This window comes from Mustelus asterias, chromosome 3 (assembly GCF_964213995.1).
Source record: "Mustelus asterias chromosome 3, sMusAst1.hap1.1, whole genome shotgun sequence".
Classification (NCBI taxonomy): domain Eukaryota; kingdom Metazoa; phylum Chordata; class Chondrichthyes; order Carcharhiniformes; family Triakidae; genus Mustelus; species Mustelus asterias.
In genome coordinates, this window is record NC_135803.1 from 76,535,101 (window position 1) to 76,557,560 (window position 22,460).

The 22,460-nt window shown below is 58.4% G+C and overlaps 2 protein-coding genes across 2 annotated transcripts in view; one reads left to right on the top strand and one right to left on the bottom strand.

Annotated features, from left to right (window-relative positions):
* The window catches only part of LOC144491434 (glypican-1-like), a 220,672-nt gene that overhangs the window by 175,649 nt on the left and 22,563 nt on the right, over nt 1-22,460 (bottom strand). The window lies entirely within an intron of this gene.
* LOC144485531 (uncharacterized) overlaps nt 1-22,460 on the top strand; it is a 48,563-nt gene that overhangs the window by 5,611 nt on the left and 20,492 nt on the right. The window contains exons 2-5 of the mRNA XM_078203670.1: nt 2,486-2,576; nt 12,892-13,010; nt 20,627-20,738; nt 21,872-21,925. Of these exons, the coding sequence (XP_078059796.1) occupies nt 2,486-2,576; nt 12,892-13,010; nt 20,627-20,738; nt 21,872-21,925 (376 nt within the window). The remainder of the gene's footprint in view (nt 1-2,485; nt 2,577-12,891; nt 13,011-20,626; nt 20,739-21,871; nt 21,926-22,460) is intronic.

A 22,460-nucleotide genomic window follows, 5' to 3' on the forward strand; every position in this document is an offset into this window, starting at 1 on the left:
GAGAGTGACAGAGAGAGAGAGTGACAGAGAGAGAGAGGGACAGAGAGGGAGACAGGGAGACAGAGAGAGAAAGAGAGAGACAGAGCGAAAGACAGAGCGAGGGCGGGCGACAGCGAGAGAGAGCGAGAGAGAGTGAGAGGGAGTGCGAGGGAGCGAGAGGGAGCGAGAGCGAGAGCCAGGGAGAGTGAGAGTGAGTGCCAGAGAGAGTGAGAGTGAGAGCCAGAGAGAGCGAGTGCCAGAGTCAGAGCGAGGGACAGGGAGAGAGAGAGAGACAGAGAGAGACAGAACGAGAGAGAGACAGAGCGAGAGAGAGCCAGAGCGAAAGAGAGACAGAACTAGAGAGAGACAGAGCGAGAGACAGAGCAAGAGAGAGACAGAGTGAGAGAGAGACAGAGCGAGAGAGAGACACAGAGCGAGAGAGAGAGACAGAGCGAGAGAGAGACACAGAGCGAGAGAGAGAGACAGAGCGAGAGAGAGACAGAGCGAGAGAGAGACAGAGCGAGAGTTAGACAGAGCGAGAGAGAGACAGAGCGAGATCCAGAGAGAGTGAGAGCGAGAGTCAGAGAGAGCGAGAGCCAGAGAGAGTGAGAGCGAGAGCGAGCGAGAGCCAGAGAGAGCGAGAGCAAGTGCAAGAGTGAGAGCAAGTGCGAGAGCAAGAGACAGAGCGCGAGACATAGCGAGAGACAGAGCGAGAGACAGAGCGAGAGACAGAGCGAGAGACAGAGCGAGAGACAGAGCGAGACAGAGCGAGAGACAGAGCGAGAGACAGAGCGAGAGACAGAGCGAGAGACAGAGCGAGAGACGGAGCGAGAGACAGAGCGAGAGACAGAGCGAGAGACAGAGCGAGAGACAGAACGAGAGACAGAAGGAGAGACAGAGGAGAGACAGAACGAGTGACAGAAGGAGAGACAGAGCGAGTGACAGAGCGAGTGACAGAGCGAGAGCGAGTGTGAGAGACAGAGTGAGAGACAGAGCGAGAGACAGAGCGAGAGACAGAGCGAGAGACAGAGCGAGAGACAGAGAGAGTGACAGAGCGAGAGCGAGTGTGAGAGACAGAGCGAGAGACAAAGCGAGAGACAGAGCGAGAGAGAGCGAGAGGGAGCGAGTGAGAGGGAGCAAGAGAGAGCGAGAGAGAGCGAGCAAGAGAGAGCGACAGCAAAAGCCAGAGAGAGCGAAAGCCAGAGAGAGCGAGAGCGAGAGCCAGAGAGAGCGAGAGCCAGAGCCAGAGAGAGCGAGAGACAGCGAGAGCCAGAGAGAGCGAGAGACAGCGAGAGCCAGAGAGAGCGAGAGCGAGAGCCAGAGAGAGCGACAGCGAGATCCAGAGAGGCGACAGCCAGAGCCAGAGCCAGAGCCAGAGAGAGTGAAAGCCAGAGTCAGAGCGAGGGACAGAGATTCAGAGAGAGAGACAGAGAGAGAGACAGAGCGAGAGACAGAGCAAGAGACAGAGCGAGCGAGAGCGAGAGCGAGATCCAGAGCGAGAGTCAGAGCAAGAGCCAGAGCGAGGGGCAGCGATAGGGGCAAAGCGAGGGACAGAGCGAGGCACAGAGCGAGAGACAGAGCGAGAGACAGAGCGAGAGACAGAGCGAGAGACAGAGCGAGAGACAGAGCGAGAGACAGAGAGAGAGAGAGAGAGCGAGAGAGAGCGATAGAGAGCGAGACACAGAGCGAGAGAACAGAGCGAGAGACAGAACGAGAGACAGAGCGCAAGAGAGCGAAAGACAGAGCGAGAGAGAGTAAGAGAGAGCGAGAGAGTGCGAGAGAGAGTGAGAGAGACCGAGAGAGAGAGAGAGAGAGCGAGAGGGAGCGAGAGGGAGCAAGAGAGAGAGAGAGAGCGCGAGCAAGAGAGAGCGACAGCGAAAGCCAGAGAGAGCGAAAGCCAGAGAGAGCGAGAGCGAGAGACAGCGAGAGCGAGAGCGAGAGAGAGCGAGAGCGAGAGCCACAGAGAGCCAGAGCCAGAGAGAGCGAGAGCCACAGACAGCGAGAGTGAGAGCCAGAGAGAGAGAGAGCAAGAACTAGAGACAGAGCGTGAGACAGAGCGTGAGACAGAGCGAGAGCCAGAGCGAGAGCCAGAGCGAGAGACAGAGCGAGAGACAGAGCGAGAGACAGAGCGAGAGACAGAGCGAGAGACAGAGCGAGAGACAGAGTGAGAGACAGAGCGAGAGACAGACCGAAAGCGAGTCCGAGAGCGAGAGCAAGAGACAGAGTGAGAGACAGAGTGAGAGACAGAGACAGAGAGAGAGACAGAGAGAGAGACAGAGAGAAAGAGAGAGGCAGACAGAGGGACAGAGAGAGAGGCAGAGAGCGAGACAGAGAGCGAGACAGAGAGCGAGACAAAGAGAGACAGAGACGAGAGAGAGAGCGAGACAAAGAGAGACAGAGAGAGAGACAGAGAGGGAGGCAGAGAGAGAGCCAGAGAGAGAGCCAGAGAGAGAGCCAGAGAGAGAGCCAGAGAGCGAGACAGACAGCGAGACAGAAAGCGAGACAGAGAGCGAGACAGAGAGCGAGACAGAGAGCGAGACAGAGAGCGAGACAGAGAGCGAGACAGAGGGCGAGACAAGAGCGAGACAAGAGCGAGACAAAGAGAGACACAGAGAGAGACAGAGAGAGAGAGAGACAGGGAGAGAGAGAAAGACAGAGAGAGACAGAGAGAGTCAGAGAGAGAGGCAGAGAGAGAGACAGAGAGAGAGAGGCAGAGAGAGAGACAGAGACAGAGAGAGAGACAGAGAGAGACAGAGAGGCTGAGAGAGAGAGACAGAGAGATTCAGAGAGAGAGAGGAAGAGAGGGAGGCAGAGAGAAAGAGAGAGGCAGAGAGAGGGACAGAGAGAGAGGCAGAGAGCGAGACAGAGAGCGAGACAACGAGAGACAGAGACGAGAGAGAGAGCGAGACAAAGAGAGACAGAGAGAGAGACAGAGAGAGAGACAGAGAGAAAGAGACAGAGAGGGAGGCAGAGAGAGAGCCAGAGAGAGAGCCAGAGAGCGAGACAGACAGCGAGACAGAGAGCGAGACAGAGAGCGAGACAGAGAGCGAGACAGAGAACGAGACAGAGAACGAGACAGAGGGCGAGACAAGAGCGAGACAAAGAGAGACACAGAGAGAGACAGAGAGAGAGTGAGAGACAGGGAGCGAGAGAAGGACGGAGAGAGACAGAGAGAGTCAGAGAGAGAGGCAGAGAGAGAGACAGAGAGAGAGAGGCAGAGAGAGAGACAGAGACAGAGAGAGAGAGACAGAGAGAGACAGAGAGGCTGAGAGAGAGAGACAGAGAGACAGAGGCAGAGAGATTCAGAGAGAGAGAGGAAGAGAGAGAGGCAGAGAGAGAGCCAGAGAGAGCGACAGCCAGAGAGAACGAGAGCGATAGTCAGAGAGAGTGAGAGCAAGAGCCAGAGAGAGCGAGAGCGGGAGCCAGAGAGAGCGAGAGCCAGAGAGAGCGAGAGCCAGAGAGAGCGAGAGCCAGAGAGAGCGAGAGCCAGAGAGAGCGAGAGCCAGAGAGAGCGAGAGCGAGAGCCAGAGACAGAGCGCGAGACAGACAGAGAGGGAGACGGACAGAGTCAGACAGACAGAGAGTGAGACAGACAGAGAGGGAGACGGACAGAGAGGGAGAGAGAGAGAGAGACGGAGTGGGAGACGGAGTGGGAGACGGAGAGGGAGACGGAGAGGGAGACGGAGCAGGAGAGGGAGCGAGAGACAGTGCGAGAGACAGAGCGAGAGCGAGAGAGAGAGCGAGAGCCAGAGAGAGCGAGAGCAAGAATCATAGAAGAATCATAGAAACCCTACAGTGCAGAAGGAGGCCATTCGGCCCATCGAGTCTGCACCGACCACAATCCCACCCAGGCCCTACCCCCACATATTTACCCGCTAATCCCACTAACCTACGCATCTCAGGACTCTACGGGGCAATTTTTAACCTGGCCAATCAACCTAACCCGCACATCTTTGGACTGTGGGAGGAAACCGGAGCACCCGGAGGAAACCCACGCAGACACGAGGAGAATGTGCAAACTCCACACAGACAGTGACCCGAGCCGGGAATCGAACCCAGGACCCTGGAGCTGTGAAGCAGCAGTGCTAACCACTGTGCTACCGTGCCGCCCCTGTGCTACCGTGCCGCCAGAGGCAGAGAGAGTGACAGCGAGAGGCAGAGAGAGCGAGAGCGAGAGCCAGAGAGAGCGAGACCAAGAGCCAGAGTGAGCGACAGCCAGAGAGAGCGAGAGGCAGAGAGAGCGAGAGCCAGAGAGAGCGAGAGCCAGAGAGAGCGAGAGCCAGAGCCAGAGAGAGCCAGAGCCAGAGCCAGAGTGAGAGCCAGAGAGAGCGAGAGCCAGAGAGAGCGAGAGCCAGAGCCAGAGAAAGCGAGAGCAAGAACTAGAGACAGAGCGCGAGACAGATCGCGACACAGAGCGAGAGACAGAGCGAGAGACAGAGCGAGACAGAGCGAGAGAGCGCGAGAGACAGAGCGAGACAGAGCGAGAGAGAGCGAGAGACTGAGCGAGACAGTGCGAGAGAGCGAGAGACAGAGCGAGAGAGAGGAAGAGAGATCAAGAGAGAGCGAGAGAGAGCGAGCAAGCGAGAGCGAGAGCCAGAGAGAGCGAAAGCGAGAGCCAGAGAGACCGTGAGTGAGAGAGAGCCAAAGAGAGTGACAGAGAGCGAGAGCAAGAGTGAGAGCGAGAGAGAGTGAGAGCCAGAGAGAGCGAGAGCCAGAGAGAGCGAGAGCCAGAGAGAGCGAGAGCCAGAGAGAGCGAGAGCCAGAGAGAGAGAGAGAGCGAGAGTCAGAGAGAGCGAGCAAGAGCAAGAGCCAGAGCGGGGGACAGAGAGAGAGAGACGGAGAGAGACAGAGACAGAGGGAGAGCGACAGAGAGATAGACAGAGAGAGAGCGAGAGCGAAAGCAAGAGCGAGATCCAGAGCGAGAGCAGAGCGAGAGACAGAGCGAGAGACAGAAGGAGAGACAGAGGAGAGACAGAACGAGAGACAGAAGGAGAGACAGAGCGAGTGACAGAGCGAGTGACAGAGCGAGAGCGAGTGTGAGAGACAGAGTGAGAGACAGAGCGAGAGACAGAGCGAGAGACAGAGCGAGAGACAGAGCGAGAGACAGAGCGAGAGACTGAGCGAGAGACAGAGCGAGAGACAGAGCGAGAGACAGAGCGAGAGACAGAACGAGAGACAGAACGAGAGACAGAGCGAGTGACAGAGCGAGAGCGAGTGTGAGAGACAGAGCGAGAGACAAAGCGAGAGACAGAGCGAGAGAGAGCGAGAGGGAGCGAGAGCGAGTGAGAGGGAGCAAGAGAGAGCGAGAGAGAGCGAGCAAGAGAGACCGACAGCAAAAGCCAGAGAGAGCGAAAGCCAGAGAGAGCGAGAGCGAGAGCCAGAGAGAGCGAGAGCGAGAGCCAGAGAGAGCGAGAGACAGCGAGAGCCAGAGAGAGCGAGAGCGAGAGACAGCGAGAGCCAGAGAGAGCGAGAGCCAGAGAGAGCGACAGCGAGAGCCAGAGAGGCGACAGCCAGAGCCAGAGAGAGTGAAAGCCAGAGTCAGAGCGAGGGACAGAGAGACAGAGAGAGAGACAGAGAGAGAGACAGAGAGAGAGAGACAGAGCGAGAGACAGAGCAAGAGACAGAGCGAGCGAGAGCGAGATCCAGAGCGAGAGTCAGAGCAAGAGCCAGAGCGAGGGGCAGAGATAGGGGCAAAGCGAGGGACAGAGCGAGGCACAGAGCGAGAGACAGAGCGAGAGAGAGAGAGAGAGAGCGAGAGAGAGCGATAGAGAGCGAGACACAGAGCGAGAGAACAGAGCGAGAGACAGAACGAGAGACAGAGCGCAAGAGAGCGAAAGACAGAGCGAGAGTGAGTGAGAGAGAGCGAGAGAGTGCGAGAGAGAGTGAGAGAGACCGAGAGAGAGAGCGAGAGGGAGCGAGAGGGAGCGAGAGGGAGCAAGAGAGAGAGAGAGAGCGCGAGCAAGAGAGAGCGACAGCGAAAGCCAGAGAGAGCGAAAGCCAGAGAGAGCGAGAGCGAGAGACAGCGAGTGCCAGAGAGAGCGACAGCCAGAGAGAGTGAGAGCAAGAGCCAGAGAGAGCGAGAGCGAGAGACAGCGAGAGCGAGAGCCACAGAGAGCCAGAGCCAGAGAGAGCGAGAGCCACAGACAGCGAGAGCGAGAGCCAGAGAGAGAGAGAGCAAGAACTAGAGACAGAGCGTGAGACAGAGCGTGAGACAGAGCGAGAGCCAGAGCGAGAGCCAGAGCGAGAGACAGAGCGAGAGACAGAGCGAGAGACAGAGCGAGAGACAGAGTGAGAGACAGAGACAGAGAGAGAGACAGAGAGAGAGACAGAGAGAAAGAGAGAGGCAGAGAGAGGGACAGAGAGAGAGGCAGAGAGCGAGACAGAGAGCGAGACAGAGAGCGAGACAAAGAGAGACAGAGACGAGAGAGAGAGCGAGACAAAGAGAGACAGAGAGAGAGACAGAGAGGGAGGCAGAGAGAGAGCCAGAGAGAGAGCCAGAGAGAGAGCCAGAGAGCGAGACAGACAGCGAGACAGAAAGCGAGACAGAGAGCGAGACAGAGAGTGAGACAGAGAGCGAGACAGAGAGCGAGACAGAGAGCGAGACAGAGAGCGAGACAGAGGGCGAGACAAGAGCGAGACAAAGAGAGACACAGAGAGAGACAGAGAGAGAGAGAGAGACAGGGAGAGAGAGAAAGACAGAGAGAGACAGAGAGAGTCAGAGAGAGAGGCAGAGAGAGAGACAGAGAGAGAGAGGCAGAGAGAGAGACAGAGACAGAGAGAGAGACAGAGAGAGACAGAGAGGCTGAGAGAGAGAGACAGAGAGATTCAGAGAGAGAGGGGAAGAGAGGGAGGCAGAGAGAAAGAGAGAGGCAGAGAGAGGGACAGAGAGAGAGGCAGAGAGCGAGACAGAGAGCGAGACAAAGAGAGACAGAGACGAGAGAGAGAGCGAGACAAAGAGAGACAGAGAGAGAGACAGAGAGAGAGAGACAGAGAGGGAGGCAGAGAGAGAGCCAGAGAGAGAGCCAGAGAGCGAGACAGACAGCGAGACAGACAGCGAGACAGAGAGCGAGACAGAGAGCGAGACAGAGAGCGAGACAGAGAGCGAGACAGAGAACGAGACAGAGGGCGAGACAAGAGCGAGACAAAGAGAGACACAGAGAGAGACAGAGAGAGAGTGAGAGACAGGGAGAGAGAGAAGGACAGAGAGAGACAGAGAGAGTCAGAGAGAGAGGCAGAGAGAGAGACAGAGAGAGAGAGGCAGAGAGAGAGACAGAGACAGAGAGAAAGACAGAGAGAGACAGAGAGGCTGAGAGAGAGAGACAGAGAGACAGAGACAGAGAGATTCAGAGAGAGAGAGGAAGAGAGAGAGGCAGAGAGAGAGCCAGAGAGAGCGACAGCCAGAGAGAACGAGAGCGATAGTCAGAGAGAGTGAGAGCAAGAGCCAGAGAGAGCGAGAGCGGGAGCCAGAGAGAGCGAGAGCCAGAGAGAGCGAGAGCCAGAGAGAGCGAGAGCCAGAGAGAGCGAGAGCCAGAGAGAGCGAGAGCCAGAGAGAGCGAGAGCCAGAGAGAGCGAGAGCCAGAGAGAGCGAGAGCGAGAGCCAGAGACAGAGCGCGAGACAGAGCGCGAGACAGACAGAGAAGGAGACGGACAGAGTCAGACAGACAGAGAGTGAGACAGACAGAGAGGGAGACGGACAGAGAGGGAGAGAGAGAGAGAGACGGAGTGGGAGACGGAGTGGGAGACGGAGAGGGAGACGGAGAGGGAGACGGAGCAGGAGAGGGAGCGAGAGACAGAGCGAGAGACAGAGCGAGAGCGAGAGAGAGAGCGAGACCCAGAGAGAGCGAGACCCAGAGAGAGCGAGAGCCAGAGAGAGCAAGAGCGAGAGCCAGAGAGAGCGAGAGCAAGAGGCAGAGATAGTGACAGCGAGAGGCAGAGAGAGCGAGAGCGAGAGCCAGAGAGAGCGAGACCAAGAGCCAGAGTGAGCGACAGCCAGAGAGAGCGAGAGGCAGAGAGAGCGAGAGCCAGAGAGAGCGAGAGCCAGAGCCAGAGAGAGCCAGAGCCAGAGAGAGCCAGAGCCAGAGAGAGTGAGAGCCAGAGAGAGCGAGAGCCAGAGAGAGCGAGAGCCAGAGAGAGCGAGAGCCAGAGCCAGAGAAAGCGAGAGCAAGAACTAGAGACAGAGCGCGAGACAGATCGCGACACAGAGCGAGAGACAGAGCGAGACAGAGCGAGAGAGCGAGAGAGAGAGCGAGACAGAGCGAGAGAGAGCGAGAGACTGAGCGAGACACTGCGAGAGAGCGAGAGACAGAGCGAGAGAGAGGAAGAGAGAGCGAGAGAGAGCGAGCAAGCGAGAGCGAGAGCCAGAGAGAGCGAAAGCGAGAGCCAGAGAGACCGTGAGTGAGAGAGAGCCAAAGAGAGTGACAGAGAGCGAGAGCAAGAGTGAGAGCGAGAGAGAGCGAGAGCCAGAGAGAGCGAGAGCCAGAGAGAGCGAGAGCCAGAGAGAGCGAGAGCCAGAGAGCCAGAGAGAGCGAGAGTCAGAGAGAGCGAGCGAGAGCAAGAGCCAGAGCGGGGGACAGAGAGAGAGAGACGGAGAGAGACAGAGACAGAGGGAGAGCGACAGAGAGATAGACAGAGAGAGAGCGAGAGCGAAAGCAAGAGCGAGATCCAGAGCGAGAGCAGAGCGAGAGACAGAGCGAGAGACAGAGCGAGAGACAGAGCGAGAGACAGGGCGAGAGACAGAGCGAGAGACAGGGCGAGAGACAGGGCGAGAGACAGGGCGAGAGACAGGGCGAGAGACAGGGCGAGAGACAGGGCGAGAGACAGGGTGAGAGACAGGGCGAGAGACAGAGCGAGAGACAGAGCGAGAGACTGAGCGAGAGACAGGGCGAGAGACCGGGCGAGAGACAGGGCGAGAGACAGGGCGAGAGACAGGGCGAGAGACAGAGCGAGAGACGGAGCGAGAGACAGAGCGAGGGACAGAGCGAGGGACAGAGCGAGAGACAGAGCGAGAGACAGAGTGAGAGACAGAGCAAGAGACAGAGCGAGAGACAGAGCGAGAGAGAGCGAGAGACAGAGCGAGAGACAGAGCGAGAGACAGAGCGAGAGACAGAGCGAGAGAGAGCGAGAGACAGAGCGAGAGACAGAGCTAGAGACAGAGCGAGAGAGAGCGAGAGAGAGCGAGCAAGAGAGAGCGACAGTGAAAGCCAGAGAGAGCGAAAGCCAGAGAGAGCGAGAGCCAGAGAGAACGAGAGCGAGTGCCAGAGAGAGCGACAGCCAGAGAGAGCGACAGGGAGAGCCTGAGTGAGCCACAGCGAGAGCCAGAGAGAGCCACAGCGAGAGCCAGAGAGAGCTACAACGAGAGCCAGACCCAGAGCCAGACAGAGTGAGAGCCAGAGCCCGAGCGAGGGACAGCGAGAGAGTCAGAGAGAGAGAGAGGGACAGAGACAGAGGGAGAGACAGAGGGAGAGATAGAGAGACAGAGAGAGAGACAGAGCGAGAGACAGAGTGAGAGCCAGAGTGAGAGACAGAGTGAGAGAGAGCGAGAGAGAGCAAGAGGCAGAGCGAGAAGACAGAGCGAGAAGACAGAGCGAGAGACAGAGCGAGAGACAGAGCGAGAGGGAGCGAGAGCAAGAGAGAGAGACAGAGCGAGAGACAGAGCGAGAGACAGAGCGAGAGACAGAGCGAGAGACAGAGCGAGAGACAGAGCGAGAGACAGAGCGAGAAGACAGAGTGAGAGACAGAGTGAGAGACAGAGTGAGAGACAGAGTGAGAGAGTGCGACAGGCAGGGTGAGAGAGAGTGAGAGAGCGAGACAGGGAGCGAGAGAGAGCGAGAGGGTGTGCGAGGGAGTGAGAGGGAGCAAGGCAGAGCAAGAGAGAGTGAGCAAGAGGGAGCGACAGCGAAAGCCAGAGAGAGCGAGAGCCAGAGGAAGCGAGAGCGAGAGCCAGAGGGAATGAGTGCGAGAGCCAGAGAGAGTGAGAGCGAGAGAATGAGAGCGAGAGCCAGAGAGAGTGAGAGCGAGAGAATGAGAGTGAGAGCCGGAGAGAGAGAGACAGAGAGAGAGAGAGAGAGACAGCGAGAGCCAGAGCGAGAGTCAGAGAGAGTGAGAGCCAGAACCAGAGCGAGGGACAGAGAGAGAGAGACAGAGAGAGAGAGAGACAGAGAGAGAGCAAGAGAGCGCAAGAGTGAGAGATAGAGCGGGAGACAGAGCGAAAGACAGAGCGAGAGACAGAGCGAGAGACAGAGCGAGAGACAGAGCGAGAGGGAGCGAGAGGGAGCGAGAGCAAGAGCGAAAGACAGAGCGAAAGACAGAGCAAAAGACAGAGCAAGAGACAGAGCAAGAAACAGAGCAAGAGACAGAGCAAAGGACAGAGCAAGAGACAGAGCGAAACACAGAGCGAGAGACAGAGCGAGAGACAAAGCGAGAGACAGAGCGAGAGACAGAGCGAGAGACAGAGCGAGAGAGAGCGAGAGCGAGTGCGAGAGCAAGAGCGAGGGACAGAGCGAGGGACAGAGTGAGAGACAGAGTGAGAGACAGAGCGAGAGAGAGTGAGAGAGAGCGAGAGAGCGAGAGAGAGGAAGAGAGAGCAAGAGAGAGCGAGAGAGAGCGAACAAGCGAGAGCGAGAGCCAGAGAGAGCGAAAGCGAGAGCCAGAGAGAGCGAGAGCCGGAGAGAGCGAGAGCCGGAGAGAGTGAGAGAGAGAGAGAGCGAGAGCCAGAGAGAGCGAGAGCCAGAGGGAGCAAAAGCAAGAGCCAGAGCGAGAGAGAGAGAGACAGAGAGAGAGAGAGAGAGAGAGAGTGAGAGACAGAGAAGGAGACAGAGCGAGAGAGACAGAGCAAGAGACATAGCGTGAGCCAGAGAGAGAGAGACAGAGCGAGACCCAGAGAGAGAGACAGAGCGACAGCCAGAGAGAGAGACAGAGAGAGAGAGACCGAAAGAGAGAGACAGAAAGAGAGAGACAGAAAGCGAGAGACAGAAAGCGAGAGACAGAAAGCGAGAGACAGAAAGCGAGAGACAGAAAGCGAGAGACAAGAGCGAGACAGAGCGAGAGACAGAGCGAGAGACAGAGAGAGAAACAGAAAGAGAGAGACAGAGAGAGCGAGAGCGAGAGCTAGAAAGAGAAAGACAGAGAGAGACAGACAGAGAGACAGACAGAGTGAGACAGACAGAGAGTGAGACAGACAGAGAGGGAGACGGACAGAGAGGGAGAGAGAGACGGAGTGGGAGATGGAGGGGGAGACGGAGAGGGATATGGAGCGAGAGACAGAGCGAGAGACAGAGTGAGAGACAGAGCGAGAGCGAGAGAGAGAGTGAGCAAGAGCGAGCGAGATCGACAGCCAGAGAGAGCGAGAGCGAAACCCAGAGAGCGAGAGCCAGAGAGAGCAAGAGCGAGAGCCAGAGAGAGCAAGACCCAGAGAGAGCGAGAGCCAGAGAGAGCGAGAGCCAGAGAGAGCGAGAGCGAGAGCCAGAGAGAGCGAGACCCAGAGAGAGCGAGAGCCAGAGAGAGCCAGAGAGAGCGAGAGCAAGAGGCAGAGAGTGACAGCGAGAGGCAGAGAGAGCGAGAGCCAGAGAGAGCGAGACCAAGAGCCAGAGTGAGCGGCAGCCAGAGAGAGCGAGAGGCAGAGAGAGCGAGAGCCAGAGAGAGCCAGAGCCAGAGAGAGCGAGGGCCAGAGCCAGAGAGAGCCAGAGCCAGAGCCAGAGAGAGTGGGAGTGCGAGCCAGAGAACGTGAGAGCGAGAGCCAGAGAGAGCGAGAGCCAGAGCCAGAGAGAGCGAGACCCAGAGAGAGCGAGAGCCAGAGAGAGCCAGAGAGAGCGAGACCAAGAGCCAGAGTGAGCGGCAGCCAGAGAGAGCGAGAGGCAGAGAGAGCGAGAGCCAGAGAGAGCCAGAGCCAGAGAGAGCGAGGGCCAGAGCCAGAGAGAGCCAGAGCCAGAGCCAGAGAGAGTGGGAGTGCGAGCCAGAGAACGTGAGAGCGAGAGCCAGAGAGAGCGGGTGCGAGAGCCAGAGAGAACGAGAACGAGGGCCAGAGAGAGACAGACAGAGAGACAGAGGGAGAGAGACAGAGAGACAGAGAAAGCGACAGCGAGAGCCAGAGCAAGAACCAGAGAGAGTGAGAGCCAGAGCCAGAGCGAGGGACAGAGAGAGAGACAGAGAGAGCGACAGAGAGAGAGACAGAGAGAGAGAGACAGAGAGAGAGAGACAGAGAGAGAGAGACAGAGACAGAGAGAGAGAGACAGAGAGAGAGACAGAGCGAGAGACAGAGCGAGAGACAGAGCGAGAGACAGAGCGAGAGACAGAGCCAGTGAAAGAGCCAGTGACAGAGCGAGAGACAGAGCGAGTGCGAGAGCGAGAGACAGAGCGCGAAGACAGAGCGAGAGACAGAGGGAGAAACAGAGGGAGAGACATAACGAGAGACAGAGCAAGAGACAAGAGCGAGAGACGGAGTGAGAGAGAGCGAGAGGGAGCGAGAGGGAGCGAGAGGGAATGCGAGGGAGTGAGAGGGATCAAGAGAATGCAAGAGAGACCGACAGCGAGAGCCAGAGAGAGCGACAGCCAGAGGGAGCGAGAGCCAGAGAAAGCCAGAGCCAGAGCCAGAGAGAATGAGAGCGAAAGCCAGAGAGAGCAAGAGCAAGAGCCAGAGAGAGCGAGAGCGAGAGCCAGAGAGAGCGAGAGCCAGAGAGAGCAAGAGCAAGAGCCAGAGAGAGCGAGAGCGAGAGCCAGAGAGAGCGAGAGCCAGAGAGAGCAAGAGCCACAGAGAGCGAGAGCGAAAGCCAGAGCGAGAGCCAGAGAGAGACAGAGAGACGGAGAGAGAGAGAGAGAGAGAGACAGAGAGAGCGACAGAGAGACAGAGAGAGCCAGAGCGAGAACCAGAGAGAGTGAGAGCCAGAGCCAGTGCGAGGGACAGAGAGAGAGAGAGAGACAGAGAGAGACAGAGAGACAGAGACAGAGAGAGAGACAGAGAGAGAGACAGAGAGAGAGAGACAGAGAGAGAGAGACAGAGAGACAGAGACAGAGAGAGAGACAGAGAGAGAGACAGAGCGAGAGACAGAGCGAGAGACAGAGCGAGAGACAGAGCGAGAGAGAGTGAGAGAGAGCGAGAGGGAGCGAGAGGGAATGCGAGAGAGCGAGAGGGATCAAGAGAGAGCAAGAGAGAGCGACAGCAAAAGCCAGAGAGAGCGAAAGCCAGAGAGAGCGAGAGCCAGAGAGAGCGAGAGCCAGAGAGAGCGAGAGCCAGAGAGAGCCAGAGCCAGAGAGAGCCAGAGCCAGAGAAAGCCAGAGCCCGAGCCAGAGAGAATGAGAGCGAGAGCCAGAGAGAGTGAGAGCGAGAGCCAGAGAGAGTGAGACCGAGAGCCAGAGAGAGCAGGTGCGAGAGCCAGAGAGAGCGAGAGCGAAAGCCAGAGCGAGAGCCAGAGAGAGAGAGACAGAGAGACGGGGAGAGAGAGAGAGAGAGAGAGACAGAGAGAGCGACAGAGAGACAGAGAGAGCCAGAGCGAGAACCAGAGAGAGTGAGAGCCAGAGCCAGTGCGAGGGACAGAGAGAGAGACAGAGACAGAGAGAGACAGAGAGACAGAGACAGAGAGAGAGACAGAGAGAGAGAGGGAGAGAGACAGAGAGACAGAGAGAGAGAGAGCGAGAGGGAGCGAGAGGGAGCGAGAGGGAACGCGAGAGGGAACACGAGAGAGCGAGAGGGATCAAGAGAGAGCCAGAGAGAGCGAACGCCAGAGAGAGCGAGAGCCAGAGAGAGCGAGAGCCAGAGAGAGCGAGAGCCAGAGAGAGCGAGAGCCAGAGAGAGCGAGAGTTAGAGAGAGCCAGAGCCAGAGCAAGCCAGAGCCAGAGAAAGCCAGAGCCAGAGAGAGCGAGAGCCCGAGCCAGAGAGAATGAGAGCGAGAGCCAGGGCCAGAGAGAGCGAGAGCCAGAGAGAGCGACAGCCAGAGGGAGCGCGAGCCAGAGAGAGCGAGAGCCAGAGAGAGCGACAGCCAGAGGGAGGGCGAGCCAGAGAGAGTGACAGCAAGAGTCAGAGAGAGCAAGAGAGGGAGAGAGCAAGAGCGAAAGAGATCGAGAGCGAGAGAGAACGAGAGTTAGGGAGAGCGAGAGGGAGAACCAGAGAGTGAGAGAGAGCAAGAGCGAGAGACAGAGAGAGAGCCAGAGCGAGAGAGCTAGCGAGTGACAGAGCGAGTGACAGAGCGAGTGACAGAGTGAGTGACAGAGTGAGAGCGAGAGCGAGAGACAGAGCGAGAAGCAGAGCGAAAGACAGAGCGAGAGAGAGCGAGAGACAGAGCAAGAGAAAGCGAGAGGGAGCGAGAGAGAGCGAGCAAGAGAGAGCGACAACGAAAGCTAGAGAGAGCAAAAGCCAGAGAGAGCGAGAGCCAGAGTCAGAGAGAACGACAGCCAGAGAGAGTGAGAGCGAGAGCAAGCGAGAGCCAGAGAGAGCAAGAGCGAGAGACAGAGCGCGAGACAGAGCGTGAGACAGAGCGCGAGACAGAGCGCGAGACAGAGCGCGAGACAGAGCGCGAGACAGAGCGCAAGACAGAGCGCAAGACAGAGCGCGAGACAGAGTGAGAGACAGAGCGAGAGACAGAACGAGAGACAGAGCGAGAGACAGAGCGAGAGACAGAACAAGAGACAGAATGAGACACAGAATGAGAGACAGAACGAGAGACAGAGCGAGTGCGAGTGTGAAAGACAGAGCGAGAGACAGAGTGAGAGACAGAGCGAGAGACAAAGCGAGAGACAAAGCGAGAGACAGCGAGAGACAGAGTGAGAGAGAGCAAGAGAGAGCGAGAGAGAGCGAGAGGGAGAGTGAGAGAGAGCGAGGGGGAGTGAGAGGGAGTGAGAGGGAGCAAGAGAGAGCGAGACAGAGCGAGCAAGAGGGAGCGACAGCGAAAGCCAGAGAGAGCGAAAGCCAGAGCCAGAGTGAGCGAGAGCGAGAGCCAGAGAGAGTGAGAGCAACAGCCAGAGAGCGAAAGCCAGAGAGAGCAAGAGCAAGAGCCAGAGAGAGCGAGAGCGAGAGCCAGAGAGAGCGAGAGCCAGAGAGAGCAAGAGCCAGAGAGAGCGAGAGCGAGAGCCAGAGAGAGTGAGAGCCAGAGCCAGAGAGAGCCAGAGCCAGAGAGAGCAAGAGCCAGAGAGAGCGAGAGCCGGAGAGAGCCAGAGACAGAGAGAGCGAGAGCCAGAGCCAGAGAGAGCGAGAGCCAGAGCCAGAGAGAGCGAGAGAGCCAGAGAGAGCCAGAGCCAGAGAGAGCGAGAGCCAGAGAGAGCGAGAGTGAGAGCTAGAGAGAGCGAGAGCCAGAGAGAGCGAGAGCCAGAGAGAGCGCGAGCCAGAGAGAGCGCGAGCCAGAGAGAGCGCGAGCCAGAGGGAGCAAGAGCCAGAGGGAGCAAGAGCCAGAGAGAGCGAGAGCCAGAGAGAGCGAGAGCCAGAGAGAGCGAGAGCCAGAGAGAGCGAGAGCCAGAGAGAGCGAGAGCCAGAGAGAGCGAGAGCCAGAGAGAGCCAGAGCCAGAGAGAGCCAGAGCCAGAGAGAGCGAGGGCCAGAGAGAGCGAGAGCCAGAAAGAGCGAGAGCCAGAGAGAGCGAGAGCCAGAGAGAGCGAGAGCAAGAGCCAGAGAATGCAAGAGACAGAGGGAGCCAGAGCCAGAGAGAGCAAGAGCCAGCGAGAGCCAGAGCGAGAGCCAGAGAGAGTGAGAGCAAAAGCCAGAGAGAGCAACAGCCAGAGCTAGATAGAGCGAGAGCCAGAGAGAGCCAGAGCCAGAGCCACAGAGAGCCAGAGCCAGAGAGAGCCAGAGAGAGCGGGAGCCAGAGAGAGCATCAGCCAGAGAGAGCGAGAGCTTGAGAGAGCGAGAGCCAGACAGAGAGCCAGAGAGCGAGAGCGAGCGAGAGCCAGAGAAAGCATCAGCCAGAGAGAGCGAGAGCCAGAGAGAGCAAGAGCCAGAGAGAGCAAGAGCCAGAGAGAGCGAACGCCAGAGAGAGCAAGAGCCAGATGGAGCGAGAGCCAGAGGGAGCGAGAGCCAGAGAAAGCAAGAGCCCGAGAGAGCGAGAGCCTGAGAGAGCGAGAGCCCGAGAGAGCGAGCGCCAGAGCGAGCGAGAGCCAGAGGGAGCGAGAGCCAGAGAGAGGGAGAGCCAGAGAGAGTGAGCGCCAGAGAGGCCGAGCGCAAGAGAGAGCGAGAGCCAGAGCGGGCGAGAGCCAGAGAAAGCGAGAGACAGAGAGAGTGAGAGCCAGAGCGAGAGAGAGCCAGAGCGAGAGAGAGCCAGAGTGAGAGAGAGCGAGAGAAAGAGCGCGAGAGCAAGCAGGAGCAATCGAGAGCAAGAGTGAGAGAGAGCCAGAGCGAGCGAGAGAGAGCGAGAGCCAGAGAGAGCGAGAGAGAGCGCGAGAGAGAGCTTCAGAGAGCGCGAGAGAGAGCGACAGAGAGCGCGAGAGAGAGCGACAGAGAGCGCGAGAGAGAGCGAGAAAGAGCGAGAGAGCGCGAGACAGTGCGAGAGAGAGCGTGAGAGAACCAGAGCGAGAGAAAACCAGAGCGAGAGAGAGCGAGAGAGAGTGAGAGCGAGAGAGCGTGAGAGCCAGAGAGAGAGCGAGACAGCGCAAGAGCCAGAGAGAGAGCAAGAGCGAGAGCGAGTGAGAGCCAGAGCTAGCGAGAGCCAGAGCGAGCGAGAGCCAGAGAGAGCGCGAGCCAGAGAGAGCGCGAGCCAGACAGAGCAAGAGCGAGAGCCAGAGAGAGCGAGAACCAGTGAGAGTGAGCGCCAGAGAGAGAGAGCGCCAGAGAGAGCGTGAGCGAGCGCCAGAGAGAGCTAGCACCAGAGAGTGCGAGCACAAGAGAGAGCGAGAGCCAGAGAGGGCAAGAGCCAGAGAGAGCAAGAGCCTGAGGGAGCGAGAGCCAGAGAAAGCGAGAGCCAGAGAGAGCGAGAACCAGAGGGAGCGAGAGCCTGAGGGAGCGAGAGCCAGAGGGAGCGATAGCCAGAGAGAGCGAGAGCCAGAGAGAGCGAAAGCCAGAGGGAGCGAGAGCCAGAGGGAGCGAGAGCCAGAGAGAGCGAGAGCCAGAGAGAGCGAGAGCCAGAGAGAGCGAGAGCCAGAGAGAGCCAGAGCCAGAGAGAGCCAGAGCCAGAGAGCGAGAGTGAGAGAGAGCGCGAGAGCGAGTGAGAGCAAGCAAGAGCAAGCGAGAGCAAGAGTGAGAGAGAACAAGAACGATAGAGAGCGAGAGAGAGCAAGAGCCAGAGAGAGCAAGAGAGAGCACGAGAGAGCGAGAAAGAGCGAAAGAGAGCGAGAGCCAGAGAGAGCGAGAGAGAGCGCGAGAGCAAGCGAGAGCAAGAGCGAGAGAGAGCGAGAGCCAGAGAGAGCGAGCGCCTGAGAGAGCGAGATCCAGAGAGAGAGAGCGAGAGAGAGCGAGAGAGAGCGAGAGGGAGAGTGAGAGAGAGCGAGGGGGAGTGAGAGGGAGTGAGAGGGAGCAAGAGAGAGCGAGACAGAGCGAGCAAGAGGGAGCGACAACGAAAGCCAGAGAGAGCGAAAGCCAGAGCCAGAGTGAGCGAGAGCGAGAGCCAGAGAGAGTGAGAGCAACAGCCAGAGAGCGAAAGCCAGAGAGAGCAAGAGCAAGAGCCAGAGAGAGCGAGAGCGAGAGCCAGAGAGAGCGAGAGCCAGAGAGAGCAAGAGCCAGAGAGAGCGAGAGCGCGAGCCAGAGAGAGTGAGAGCCAGAGCCAGAGAGAGCCAGAGACAGAGAGAGCGAGAGCCAGAGCCAGAGAGAGCGAGAGCCAGAGCCAGAGAGAGCGAGAGAGCCAGAGAGAGCGAGAGCCAGAGAGAGCGAGAGCCAGAGAGAGCCAGAGAGAGCGAGAGCCAGAGAGAGCGCGAGCCAGAGAGAGCGAGAGTGAGAGCTAGAGAGAGCGAGAGCCAGAGAGAGCGAGAGCCAGAGAGAGCGCGAGCCAGAGGGAGCAAGAGCCAGAGAGAGCGAGAGCCAGAGAGAGCGAGAGCCAGAGAGAGCGAGGGCCAGAGAGAGCGAGAGCCAGAAAGAGCGAGAGCCAGAGAGAGCGAGAGCCAGAGAGAGCGAGAGCAAGAGCCAGAGAATGCAAGAGACAGAGGGAGCCAGAGCCAGAGAGAGCAAGAGCCAGCGAGAGCCAGAGCGAGAGCCAGAGAGAGTGAGAGCAACAGCCAGAGAGAGCAACAGCCAGAGCTAGAGAGAGCGAGAGCCAGAGCCAGAGTGAGCCAGAGCCAGAGCCACAGAGAGCCAGAGCCAGAGAGAGCCAGAGAGAGCGAGAGCCAGAGAGAGCGAGAGCAAGAGCCAGAGAATGCAAGAGCCAGAGACAACCAGAGCCAGAGAGAGCGAGAGCCAGCGAGAGCCAGACCGAGAGCCAGAGAGAGTGAGAGCGAGAGCGAGAGAGTGACATCCAGAGCCAGAGAGAGCCAGAGCCAGAGAGAGCGAGTGCCAATGCCAGCGAGAGCGAGAGCCAGAGAGAGCAAGAGCCAGAGAGAGGGAGAGCGAGAGCCTGTGAGAGCGAGAGCCAGAGAGACCGAGTGCCAGAGAGAGAAAAAATGAGAGCTAGAGCGAGAGCTAGAGAGAGCGAGAGCCAGGGCGAGCAAGAGCCAGAGCGAGGGACAGAGAGCGAGAGAGGGAGAGAGACAGAGCGAGAGACAGAGCGAGAGACAGAGCAAGAGAGAGTGAGAGGGAGCAAGAGAGAGCGAGCAAGAGAGAGCGACAGCCAGAGAGAGCGAGAGCCAGAGAGAGCGAGAGCCAGAGAGAGCGACAGACAGAGCCAGGGAGAGCCAGAGCCAGAGAGAGCCAGAGCCAGAGCCAGAGAGAGCGAGAGCCAGAGAGAGCGAGAGCCAGAGAGAACAACAGCGAGAGCCAGAGAGAGCCAGAGCCAGAGAGAGCGAGAGCGAGAGCCAGAGAGAGCGAGAGCTAGAGCAAGTGAGAGCCAGAGCGAGAGCTAGAGAGAGCGAGAGCCAGAGAGCGAGAGCCAGAGAGAGCAAGAGCCAGAGAGAGCAAGAGCCAGAGAGAGCAAGAGCCAGAGAAAGCAAGAGCTAGAGGGAGCGAGAGCCAGAGAGAGCAAGAGCCAGAGAGCCAGAGAGAGCGACAGCCAGAGAAAGCATCAGCCAGAGAGTGAGAGCGAGAGCCAGAGAGAGCGACATCCAGAGCCAGAGAGAGCCAGAGCCAGAGAGAGCGAGTGCCAATGCCAGCGAGAGCGAGAGCCAGAGAGAGCAAGAGCAAGAGCCAGAGAGAGGGAGAGCGAGAGCCAGAGAGAGCGAGAGCCAGAGAGACCGAGCGCCAGAGAGAGCCAGAGCCAGAGAGAGAAAGAATGAGAGCCAGAGAGAGCAAGAGCCAGAGCGAGCGAGAGCGAGAGCCAGGGCGAGCAAGAGCCAGAGCGAGGGACAGAGAGGGAGAGAGACAGAGCGAGAGACAGAGCGAGAGACAGAGCAAGAGAGAGTGAGAGGGAGCAAGAGAGAGCGAGCAAGAGAGAGCGACAGCGAAAGCCAGAGGGAGCAAAAGCCAGAGAGAGCGAGAGCCAGAGAGAATGAGAGCGAGAGCCAGAGAGAGCGACAGCCAGAGAGAGCAAGAGCAAGAGCCAGAGAGAGCGAGAGCCAGAGAGAGCAAGAGCCAGAGAGAGTGAGAGTGAGAGCAAGTGAGAGCCAGAGAGAGCGAGAGCTAGTGTAAGAGCGAGAGCAAGAGCGAGAGCAAGAGCGAGAGCAAGAGCGAGAGCGAGAGACAGAGCGAGAGACAGAGCGAGAGACAGAGCGAGAGACAGAGCGAGAGACAGAGCGAGAGACAGAGCGAGAGACAGAGCGAGAGACAGAGCGAGAGACAGAGCGAGAGACAGAGCGAGAGACAGAGCGACAGACAGAGCGACAGACAGCGAGAGACAGAGCGAGAGAGTGAGAGTGACAGCCAGAGAGCAAAAGCCAGAGAGAGCAAGAGCAAGAGCCAGAGAGAGCGAGAGCCAGAGAGAGCGAGAGGCAGAGCCAGAGAGAGCCAGAGCCAGAGAGAGCCAGAGCCAGAGAGAGCCAGAGCCAGAGCCAGAGAGAGCGAGAGCCAGAGAGAGTGACAACGAGAGCCAGAGAGAGCGAGAGCGGGAGCCAGAGAGAGCGAGAGTGAGAGCCAGAGAGAATGAGAGTGAGAGCCAGAGAGAGCGAAAGCCAGAGCCAGAGCAAGAGAGAGCGAGAGCCAGAGCGGGAGACAGAGAGAGCGAGAGTGAGAGCCAGAGAGAGCGAGAGCCAGAGGGAACGAGAGCCAGAGAGAGCAAGAGCCAGAGAGAGCGAGAGCCAGAGAGAGCGAGAGCAAGAGCCAGAGAAAGCAAGAGCCAGAGAGCAAGAGCCAGAGAGAGCGAGAGCAAGAGCCAGAGAGAGCGAGAGCCAGAGTAAGAGCCAGAGAGAGTGAGAGCGACAGCCAGAGTCAGAGAGAGCCAGAACCAGAGAGAGCCAGAGCCAGAGAGAGCGTGAGCAAGAGCCAGAGAAAGGGAGAGCGAGAGCCAGAGAGAGCGAGAGCCAGAGAGAGCGAGAGCCAGAGCGAGCGAGAGCCAGAGAGAGCGAGAGCCAGAGCCAGAGAGAGCAAGAGTGAGAGCCAGAGAGAGCAAGAGCAAGAGCCAGAGCGAGCGAGAGCGAGAGCCAGAGAGAGCCAGAGCCAGAGCGAGGAACAGAGAGAGAGAGACAGAGAGAGAGAGACAGAGGGACAGATACAGAGAGACAGAGCAAGAGGCAGAGCGAGAGACAGAGCGAGAGACAGAGCGAGAGACAGAGTGAGAGAGAGCGAGAAAGAGCGAGAGACAGAGCAAGAGAGAGCGAGAGGGAGCAAGAGAGAGCGAGAGAGAGAGAGCAAGAGAGAGCGACAGCGAAAGCCAGAAAGAGCAAAAGCCAGAGAGAGCGAGAGCCAGAGTGAGTGAGAGCGAGAGCCAGAGAGAGAAAGAGCCAGAGAGAGCAAGAGCACGATCCAGAGGGAGTGAGGACGAGATCCAGGGAGAGCGAGAGTGAGAGCCAGAGACAGAGAGAGCGAGAGCTGAAGAAAGGGCGAGAGCGAGAGCCAGAAAGAGCAAGAGCCAGAGAGAGCGAGAGCCAGAGAGAGCGAGAGCCAGAGAGAGCGAGAGCCAGAGAGAGCAAGAGGCAGAGAGAGCGAGAGCCAGAGAGAGCGAGAGGCAGAGAGAGCGAGAGCCAGAGAGAGCGAGAGCCAGAGAGAGCGAGAGCCAAAGAGAGCAAGAGCCAGAGAGAGCAAGAGCCAGAGAGAGCCAGAGAGACCGAGAGCCAGAGAGTGCGAGAGCCGGAGACAGCGAGAGCGAGAGCTGAAGACAGCGAGAGCCCGAGAGAGCGAGGGCCAGAGAGAGCGAGGGCCAGAGCCAGAGAAAGCAAGAGCCAGAGAGCGAGAGCAAAAGCCAGAGAGAGCGAGAGCCAGAGAGAGCCAGAGCCAGAGCCAGAGAGAGTGAGAGCGAGAGCCAGATAGAGCGACAGCCAGAGCCAGAGAGAGCCAGAGCCAGAGAGAGCCAGAGAGAGTGTGAGCGAGAGCCAGAGAGAGGGAGAGCCAGAGAGAGCGAGAGCCAGAGGGAGCGAGAGCCAGAGGGAGCAAGAGCCAGAGCGAGCGAGAGTGAGAGCCAGAGAGAGCCAGAGCCAGAGCGAGGAACAGAGAGAGAGAGAGTGAGACAGAGAGAGGGAGAGAGACAGAGTAAGAGGCAGAGCGAGAGACAGAGCAAGAGACAGAGCGAGAGACAGAGCGAGAGACAGAGCGAGAGACAGAGCGAGAGACAGAGCGAGAGACAGAGCGAGAGACAGAGCGAGAGACAGAGCGAGAGACAGAGCGAGAGACAGAGCGAGAGACAGAGCGAGAGACAGAGCGAGAGACAGAGCGAGAGACAGAGCGAGAGACAGAGCGAGAGACAGAGCGAGAGACAGAGCAAGAGAGAGCGAGAGACAGAGCAATGGAGAGCGAGAGGGAGCAAGAGAGAGCGAGAGAGAGAGAGCAAGAGAGAGCGACAGCGAAAGCCAGAGAGAGTGAAAGCCAGAGAGAGCGAGAGCCAGAGAGAGTGAGAGCGAGAGCCAGAGAGAGCAGGAGCCAGAGAGAGCGAGAGCACGATCCAGAGTGAGCGAGGGCGAGATCCAGCGAGAGCGAGAGTGAGAGCCAGAGAGAGCCAGAGCCAGAGCCAGAGAGAGCGAGAGCCAGAAAGGGCGAGAGCCAGAGAGAGCGAGAGCCAAAGAAAGCGAGAGCCAGAGAGAGCAAGAGCCAGAGAGAGCAAGAGCCAGAGAGACTGAGAGCCAGAGAGTGCGAGAGCCGGAGACTGCAAGAGCGAGTGCTGAAGACAGCGAGAGCCAGAGAGAGCGAGAGCCAGCGAGAGCAAGAGCCAGAGAGAGCGAGAGCCAGCGAGAGCAAGAGCCAGAGAGAGCGAGACCGAGAGCGAGAGAGAGCGAGAGAGAGCGAGAGCGAGCGAGAGAAAACAAGAGAGAACCAGAGAGAGAGCGAGTGAGAGCGAGAGAGAGCGACAGAGGGCCAAAGAGAGCGAGAGTGAGAGAGAGCGAGAGAGACTGAGAGAGCGAGAAC